This window comes from Nuphar pumila, chromosome 5 (assembly GCF_984573655.1).
Source record: "Nuphar pumila chromosome 5, dmNupPumi1.hap1.1, whole genome shotgun sequence".
Classification (NCBI taxonomy): Eukaryota; Viridiplantae; Streptophyta; class Magnoliopsida; order Nymphaeales; family Nymphaeaceae; genus Nuphar; species Nuphar pumila.
Genome location: NC_143253.1, coordinates 23,184,004 through 23,194,281, shown reverse-complemented (window position 1 = coordinate 23,194,281; position 10,278 = coordinate 23,184,004). Strand labels below are relative to the sequence as shown.

Sequence of the window (10,278 nt, the reverse complement as noted above, 5' to 3'; positions counted from 1 at the left end):
TCCATTATTTACGATGTTACGTGATTCAGATTAATTTGTATATATTTTGACAAAATTCGCATATATAGAATGAAGTTTGCACAAATATATTTGTAAACTTTCTGTAACTGAAACATGTTGAAACTTTGCAAATTTATTGAAGACTTAAATGCAAACTTCTTCATATTTTTGCGAAAGTCCCTACCAACATTAATGATGATGTTTCAATTTTATGACGACGCTTCAATAGTAAAAAACAATAATTCATATTTTAGTGTTTATTTTTGCCTTTTAAAAAGCAACGGTGGAGAAGATTTTGGAACAACAAGAGGAGGATGCCATGGCTAAGGTGGACAATATTTTAGATAATATGGTTCATTCTTTGGCTTCTTAATGTCAGTTTGGTTAATAATTTTGTCCGCAAACCCTCTCTTCTCTCAAGCAAATGATTGAGGCAAAACCACTTTCTCTAAAGGCTTATTTCCAATTAGATATAGTTTCACATCAGAGGTTTGATTTTTGGCTTTTTAATGCCAGTCAGACCTTAAAACTTGAGTTATTCATGATTGGAAATGAGTCCTTGCAGAGGAAGGGCTTTCACCTAAATCATTTGTTCAAGAGAAGAGAGGGTTTGAGAGCAAAATTAGTAATCCGATTGACAATAAGAAGCCAAAGAATGAATCCCCTGATATTGAGTCATTCCCTATTTCATCAATTAATGACCTTGTGTGACGTAGTCCGTCAAACCTTCTAATGATGAGCTATGTAGTGTGATTGTTTGTAACATATTCATTTTTTAATAAATGAATATATGTATGTGTAGGTTCATTTTTGAATGACTGAAATGAATAAAATGAATATATGTATGACCATATTTAGTTTGAATGAATTGAATGAAGTTGTATAACACCCTCTGACTAAAAGATATATTCACATGATTATTTTTATGAAGCTCACGAAGTTCGCATAACATATAGGCAAAAATGATCAATATTTGTGAGGATGAGAAAGTCCGCAAAAAATATATGCAAGAGATAAATAAGTCCATATAAAATATATGTGAGGATGACCAATATTTTATGCGTACTTCCTCATCCTCACAAATATTAGTCATTTTTTGTCTATATTTTATATGGACTTCCTCATCCTTGCATAAAATATATGTGAACTTTATTTTATTATTTATTATTTTTTTAGAAAACATAGGCTTTCATATTTTGCATTTATTTTATTCTTTCACAAAATGAAGCTGCTCATATATAACATCCATTCTATTCTTTTACAAAATGAAGTTGCTCATACTTTGCAATCATTCAATTCTTTCACAAAATGAAGGTTGTTTATATATTGCATGCTCATATATTGAATTCATTTTATTCTTCCACAAAATAAATGTGCTCGCATTCATATTATTCTTTCACAAAATGAATGAATAATAATACATTGACTCCATTCAATTCTTTCACAAAATGAAGTAGCCCATGCATTGCATTCATTTCATTCTTTTATAAGAATGTTGCTTTTCATGACTGCCTCTTTGATGAGGAGAAAACATAGTATATGTAGAGGTACCTCTATCTTTTGGGCCTCAATAATGTTGCATATCACCGCTTCCTTTTTCACCCATACTACGTGAACAAACGTTGATTGTGAGATACTTCAACTCAGTGTTGATGGAGAGAAAATACATTATATTGTCGATTCTACATCATCATGGTCCACGTTCTCTATGATGAGAATGGGTTGCGGATTTTATTTTCTATGTCACCCATACCATAAGATGTCTTTACCGAAAAAACTCATCGTCAATGATTTTTCACCGATAAAGTATCATCGATCTTCTCACCACTGATGATTGACCTTGGAAAAATGACAATAAGTTTTCACTGGTTAGAGACCACAAAACCTAGATTTTGTGAAACCTTAGTGTTGCTTTTATACTATGCTCGTATAAAAATTTGCATATTTTATAAAATTGCATATCTAATTATGCAGAGAGATGCAAATATGCCATGTCCCAAAATTTTTTATGTTTGCAACATAAAATATGCATTTTTTTCATGATAATTACATTCTATAAGTACCTGATATATGTGATTTTGCTTAGGTATTTGCAAATTTACTATCATAAGAAGGTTTACAAAACTTATTTTTGTGTGATTCATGAAGACCACAAAAAAATATGCAAACATATATTTAAGTGAGGGTTAAAGAAAAGAGAAAGGTGGTTCACATGGTTTTTCTACTTTTGTATGAAATATGCAATTTTACTAAGTTATTTAAGATTTACGGTTAACAGAGAAGACCATATAAATAACCAATTTTTTTGCATGCTTTATGAGGTTTGCAAAAAAAAATGTGTAAACTTCTTTTTAAGTGAGAGTTTGCAATACCTGACGAGCGGAGCGATATATTACACGAACTTCGTAAGTTTTGCATATGAGAAAGGTAAAAAGGTCATAATGAAGTCGGCTATTTGTAGTTTTAGTCATTTGATAGATTTAGCAAAATTGTGAAGTTTTTAAAAAAACATATCATTTTTATTGTACAATAAGGTCGTTTTCTGCCATTTTTACTCCTAGATTGTGCTCATGAGTTGAGTAGGGACCTCCTGTTGAGCAGTCAATGAAAAGCCACATAAGGGATATGAAAAAAAGCCTTTTTACAAGATTTCAAAAGTGGATGCTGGAAACGAGCAGACCAGCCTGGTTTTGAATGGGCTGACTGGATCGGTTTGCACCTGGTCAAGCTTGAAGTCCTGATCGGGTGCAATATGATTGCACAAAATTTTGTGCATTAATCACTCCATCGCCCTCCATCAGGTATTGGGTTCCACACCTGACAGGCCCTGTCCCCAAGATGGAGGGTGATCAGGTGCTTAATGCACAAATATTTGTGCAATCATATTGCACCTGATCTTTTCACTCAAGCTTGGCCGTCCATAGACATGGCAACAGGCTGGGCTAGGCCTAAGCCCTGTTTGGGCCAGTTCGGTGTTCGAAAACATTAGGGGCCAGGACAAATGCGGTCTGCCGGCAGGCAGCCTGATGTTGAGGCCTTTCCAAAGCAGTTGTTCACTGCTCATAATAGAAGAGTACATCTCACTTCTGCCATGGGTGCAATCTGAAGGGTGTCTAGGAGATTAGCAGCAAAAACATTCCTGCCTTATCCAATTATGCGAAATGGTCCCAGACTTATCTGATGTTGGTGCAAAGAGGTCCTTCTGTTGAAAGGGTGTCGGTTAAACTATGCTTAGACAAACAGTAATCATGGTTTGAGGGTTATGTAAAATGTTTATTCTGTCCCCATAAGCTAAAATGAATCACTTATTAATGTTTTGCAAAAAAGTCCTTTAATGAAAGCAAAATGGTCATTTTATTAATATTCAACTGCTGTCATTAAAACGTGGGACACTTGACCCCAAGCCTCACCTTGCAAAAGTGAAGCAAAAGAGGGATCAATTTCATAAGGCAGGAACGATTTTGTGAATCCACCACAAGGCAGGAACTAATTTGCAGAAACCCTTATTTTAAATTTCTTGACAGCCCTTTTAAAGGGGAAGGAAGAAATAAGGACCCCCACTTTCAACAGTATTTCAATGAGCTCCTCCAACAGGGGAAGAAGCACCAAGCCCCACCAAACCCTAATAAGCAGCCCCCTCACAGATTATCACATTTACCCTCAAACCTTTTCTGAATGCTTATTATATATGGGCGTTCAAAATGCACACTGCTCAGTCTAATATCAATGGGTTAGACCAAGTCCACAAGAACCATGGTGTCATCCTTGTTACCCTGAGCCTACTACGGATAACTTAGGACTCGATTGGATGCACTCAGTTCAGCTGTTTCGGCTCTGTTCCAGGGTTCTGATCCAAACTGGACCCAAGTCTATTGATGTTGATCAAAGCACCATTTAGGTGCAGTCCACCTAAACCAAAAAAAAAAAAGGCATGCTACCTATTATTCTGCCCCCTGGGAAGGCCAACCCCAGCTTGTTGTGGGTGGGGGGGCTCACTTCTTGGATTATTGATCCTTTGTCCGAATGGACTGGCTAGGATTTAGGTAGTTATGATGGTTATGAAGCGAGGGTAACTGTGCTACACAAAAATCCTTCACCACAATAACTGACTTTCCCTTCTATTGGGGGAGTCCTCCCCCCCTGGCCTCCCTAAGACCCATTCCTCAAAAATTCAACCAAAAGGCAAAATAAGTAAACACACCCTTCCTCTCATTGTATGCCCTCCGTTTTTTGCTCTGTCCCTCACAATCTCACCAACCTCACAGGCTGCCACCAATATCAATCTGCTAGCCATCCTATTCCCTCTTTTAACTTTGTTTCAATGGCTTTCCCACATTCTTTCTGATTCTAATTGCACCCTCCAAAGGCAGGATGGTCCCTTGGAGCCATCCCTCTGTGCCCCTTGTAGGCCTCCTGTCATTGTTCTTGCTCAGTTCCAGTGCCACCACCTTGGTCGAGGCCACCCGCCTAAAGCCTGTCATTGCCACCCTCCCCGCCTTCCGTGAGGCGCCAATCTTCCGGAATGGCAACAATTGCTCGTCGGAGAGGATCCACATTGCCATGACCCTTGATGCCAATTACTTGAGAGGCTCTGTTGCCGCCGTGCTCTCCATGCTTCAGCATGCATCGTGCCCCGAGAACCTGGTGTTCCATTTCCTCTCTTCGCGTCGTGAGCAGGAGTTGCACCAAAGCATGAGGACAACCTTTCCATATTTGAATTTCAAACTTTACCGCTTCAACCCGGGCCTAGTCCGGGGAAAGATCTCGACCTCGATCCGCCAGGCTCTAGACCAACCTCTCAACTACGCGCGCATCTACCTTGCCGATTTGTTGGGGCCCGATATTCTCCGGGTTATCTACTTGGACTCCGACCTTGTTGTGGTGGATGACATTGCCAAGCTATGGGAGGTAGATCTAGGAGACAAGGTGCTGGGTGCACCAGAGTATTGCCATGCAAATTTTACCGAGTACTTCACAGACATCTTTTGGTCAGACCAAAGGTTTGCTAGGACGTTTGAAGGCAGAAAGCCGTGTTATTTCAACACCGGGGTGATGATCATTGATGTTCAAAAGTGGAGGGAAGGTGCCTACACAAGGAAGATTGAGAACTGGATGATGATTCAAAGGCACACAAGGATATACCTGCTGGGCTCATTGCCTCCTTTCTTGATAGTGTTTGCTGGGGATGTTCAAAGGGTTGAGCACAGATGGAACCAACATGGCCTTGGAGGGGATAACTTTAGGGGGAACTGTAGGAACTTCCATCCTGGCCCTGTCAGCTTGTTACACTGGAGTGGCAAGGGAAAACCATGGCTAAGGCTCGATTCTAGAAAGCCATGTCCAGTTGACAGCCTCTGGGCACCATATGATCTTTTTCGATCTTCATCGCTGCTGTTCGACGAATGATCGAAAACCATGTCATCAACGTGGCAATCCATATGTGATACAGCAACCAGATGATGGTGGTGGTGATGATGATGATAGTAGCAATGATGATTGGATGAAGAGCAAAATGGGAGGCTTCCAGCTCTTGGAGATCAGACGATGAGGCCAACTTTAAGTTAACGTCATAGGGGAAGATAGAGAATGGCACATGATAGACAAAAACCATGGCTGACATCAAGGACATGATGTAGGCTGGGGTTTGGTTTGGTTGTTTTTTCCTAAGTCCATTAGAGGTTAAAAAAAAGTATGAAAAACAAAAAGTGAAGCATATATTTCTCGGGAAAATGGTATTGGAAGTGTGACACTGGTGTTTACATATACCGGCATCATACAACAGAATCCATGATATTTTTTTTCCTTTATTGGTTGCTCATGCCTACTACTCCAGCCCTTGTTCATTATAATAAAGGTGCTACTAACTTTTCATTTCTTTGGATTGCATGTTTGGAGTATGTTATATCTATTCAAAACTTTCTGAACTCCTAATTAATAAATAATAATATCCTATTTTCCTTGGTAAATAAAGCTAAAATAAATGAAATAATATTCCTCTCCGCGTCATTCTTTTGTTATGTTTGTTGCTTCTAGTGCTCTTTCTTGCTTGGCATGAGAAATAATGAGCCTCCAAATATTCTCAAGCTTTCAATGAGCTTTCTGAATTCTGAAACTCAAAATTCACAATTAGTCATTTCATTCTCCTTGCTACTTATGAATGGTGGTATTTATGCCACTCCGTGGCTTCTACATGTTATTTCATATATATGCAACATTATTTTGATATTAATGGTACTTTTGAGAATCATATGAACCCCATCCAAAGTCCATGAGCATCAACATTTGTACCAGCTAGTTAAGACGATGCTAGACTTCTTAAGTTTAAATATCATCAACGTGACCATTATTCAAATTTTTACCAAATGTACAGACCTATTATCACTTCTTGGTCTGTACGTGAAAAGAAGAATAAATAAAAAAATATAAAAGAAAAATAGTGCTCTCTATTATGCTGTGCTGGGGAGGGGTAGATTGGAGAAAGTCTTCAGTCATCTACCTTGTTCAAGAAATGGCCGCCTACGTGATTGGAACAAGCGTTACACGTTTGTCAGCTTCAGCACTTTGCAGTTGCAGTAAGCAGTGGCTTTCATGAGAAGAAAAAAAGAATATCTTATCTTAATGTGTGAGATGTGATTGTCATATGTTTGATTTTTAATGAGAGAATATATATATATATATATATATATATATATATATATATATATATACATTTTGGTACACTTATTTTTTTTTCTTTTCTACTTTTCTCTCAAATATGGGCCAAACTTTTCCTGCAGACTTAGGGTGTTGTGTGTTCTCCCCCAAACACAAATTCGCGTGTTCCTGTGTGTACGGAAGAATATCTTGGGACCCGTGATAATTCATATGCCAATGTTGCTCATGATGACTTTATAATAAAATAACATATAAAAAAGGTAGATATGCTTTTGACGGAAATGTCCTCCCGTATGTATTGTACGAAAATGTCCTCCCGCTCCTCGTATATAGGTTTGCATGTTCCGCCTTTGTTTTTAGCTTGTGCTACAACACATGGCCGCCTTCTCGTTCCTGCCTTGTGTTAGATAGAAAACTTTTCCTAGTTCGTTCCTACCTCATGGAGAAAACTATAAATCGAACAATTGGTTCAATCATTGGTGGGCGTCAAAAGGGGATTTGTCGGCCATCTCTTTTTACAGTCTTCTCTTCTTCATTTTCGTTAGGCAGTATGAAAAAAAGCAATAAAGCACTAACATTTCAACAAGTGCCATTAAAGCGTCGTGAGTACCTTTCCATGTCATCGTGCTATTGTTGAATAACGTATGTTGTCGTGAGTGTCACTAAGGCGTTGTTTTGTTATTTCAGGTAGATTTTATCGTTTTAACGGTTAGAAACTTGAAGACATTTGTAAGACACTGAGACCTATTGACAAGAATGCTTGGTTACAGATGCGAGCAAGGGCCTCTACCCCATCTGGTATCGTCCATTCACTTAGTATATGCAATGTAACACAAATTGCGATTGTAGTAAATTGTATATCGATTTGTGAGATATTGTTTCATTTGTAATATATTATGCTGAATTCCCGTATATCAATTTGTAAGCTATTATGTGTTTTATAATGACGATTTGTAAGATATTGTTTTGTTTGTTAATATCGATTTGTAATATATTATGTTGAATTGCCATATATCGATTTGTAAGATATTATGTGTTTTCTATTGTCGATTTATGAGATATTGTTTTGTTTGTTAATATCGATTTGTAATATATTATATTGAATTGCCATATATCGATTTGTAAGATATTATGTGTTTTCTATTATCGATTTATGAGATATTGTTTTGTTTGTTAATATCGATTTGTAATATATTATGCTGAATTGTCGCATATCGATTTGTAAGATATTATGTATTTTCTACTGTCGATTTGTGAGATATTGTTTTGTTTGTTACTATCAATTTGTAATATATTATGCTGAATTATCGTATATCGATTTGTAAGATATTATGTATTTTCGAGTATCGATTTGTTAGATATGATATTGCTTGTTAATATCGATTTGTAAGCTATTATGCTTAACTAATCAGTAGTCGTTGTTATATGCATCTTGAATAAATTATAGTAAACATATGCGCTGGCTAACATAAATTGATATTTTGCACATGACAGTGTTGAGCATATTAGCTAGTTGCAGTGAAGATGATGTATCTCAATCTTTGGAAGTCATGGAGCAACGAACATCCATACTATCGATGCACCTGAAGAATTGAATATGTGCACTAATGATGCACATGATAAGAAGGGTGCAGGCATTAGATTCACTCTTGACTTGAATATTCCAGCAGACGAAATGCAAATCGATAATGAGGTAGACGATCATGACAATGCACTTGACAAAGGTTCATGCACCTCAAGTCTACATGATAGTACACTTGACTTTGTTCCCGTAGAGGGAATGCAGTTTAATAATGAGGAAGATGCATACAAATTTTATAATGATTATGCCTTAAAACTTGGTTTCAGTGTTAGAAGGTATTCTTGGGCAAAAAATGCACAGAGTGTCATGGTGAAAAAGGCATATGTTTGTTCTAAGCAAGGTTGGAAGAAGTCAAGTGGAAATCCAACAAGGAGCAAGCCAAATTCAAGATGCGGTTGTCCAACGAGAATGGTGTTAAGAAGATTTTTTAATAGAAAACATGTAGTTCGTACTTTAATCAATGATCATAACCATGAATTAGCCGCTTCATTTATGACTCCTATGTTAAGGTCACATCGTAAAGTAACTGAAGTGCATGCTACAATTGCTGAAATAGCTGATATCGTTGGCATTGCACCAAGGAAGACATGCAATTTTTGCGTGCACGTAGATAGTAGTCGCGAGAATGTACCATTCACACCTATGGATCTAAGAAACCACTTAAGAAGGAAGAGGTCAGAAAACATGAAAAATGAAGGAATATGTTCTTTGGTTGATTACCTATAGAAAAAATCAAACATTGACCCTGGTTTCTTTAGTGCAATGCAACTTGATGAAGATGGGTATGTTGTGAATATGTTTTGGGTAGATTCAAAGTCAGAAGTGGATTTTGAATGCTTCAATGATGTGCTTATTTTTTATACGACAATGAAGATTAATACAGAACAGTGGCCATTTGCGCAGTTTGTCAGAGTGAACCATCACTCATGGAGTTGCATATTAGGTGGCGTTTTTTTGTATGACCAGACCAAGAAAACCTTTGAGTGGTTGTTCAGAGTATTTATACAGGCAATGAATAGGAAACACCCTGGAGCTGTACTTATAGATGGTGATCATGCAATTGCAGTTGCAGTGTCTCATGTATGGCCATATGCATATCATTGCCTATGTTTGTGGCATATCTTTCAAAATGCAGCAAAGAACATAGGAAACATTTTTAATCAGAAGACAGGGTTTGATAAAAAGTTTAGACAATGTGTAATTGAGAGCATAGACGAGGTCACCTTTACGTTCGATTGAGAGCAAATAAATCATATGTACGACCTTGAAGACTGTGTGGTTACAACATTTATATGCAGACAAAGAGAAGTGGGCATTGACATATGGAAGACAGTACTTTTGTGCAGGTATGATAAGCACATAAAGAGCTGAATCTATGCATGCCACACTGAAAAAAACATTATATTCATGTTTAACAATATTTTGTTTCATGAAACAGTATGAATTATTTATAGACGGTCTTAGACAGAATGAGCTTAAGCAAGATGTGAAATGCTTCAACACCCGCCCTGTAACTTTGGGCATGAAAATATTGACGCAACCTGCAGATCTGTATACACTAATTGTATTTGAATGGACTAATAAGGAGGTTATACAGGTCATGAATTGCAACATAGAAGGATGTATGCAATGTGAAAATATGCACAAAGACCATATTGTATGGGATGACGAAGAGTATCCAAAAAGGCAAGAAGCACATGTTACATATAATGTTGACAACAGAACAGATAAATGTACATGTAAAATGTTTGAATTCAAAGGCATTTTATATCGTCATGCATTAAAGGCACTTAATCAAGAGAAGATACAAGAAATACCTGAGTCATATATAATGCGAAGATGGACGAGAGAAGCAAAGATTGAACTGCTAGAGACAAATAATGTGAGTCCATCTATTGTTGATAAGAAGTGCCAGATAGCCTCTTGTTACCAACAACTATGTAGGTTACTTATGCATGTTGCGGATTTGGCATCAAAAAGCGAAGAAGCCTATGCATGCATGAGAAATATGTCAATGAAATTACTTGAAAAAGTATAATTAA

At 37.2% G+C, this 10,278-nt stretch overlaps 1 protein-coding gene across 1 annotated transcript; it reads left to right on the top strand.

Moving 5' to 3' along the window:
• The first annotated feature begins 4,371 nt into the window (after positions 1-4,371).
• LOC149837112 (putative galacturonosyltransferase-like 4) lies at positions 4,372-6,463 on the top strand. Its single transcript, XM_090007968.1, has one exon. It carries the CDS (start codon positions 4,372-4,374, stop codon positions 5,404-5,406), a length of 1,035 nt encoding a protein of 344 aa, XP_089864094.1. The 3' UTR covers positions 5,407-6,463.
• The last annotated feature ends 3,815 nt before the right edge of the window (positions 6,464-10,278 follow it).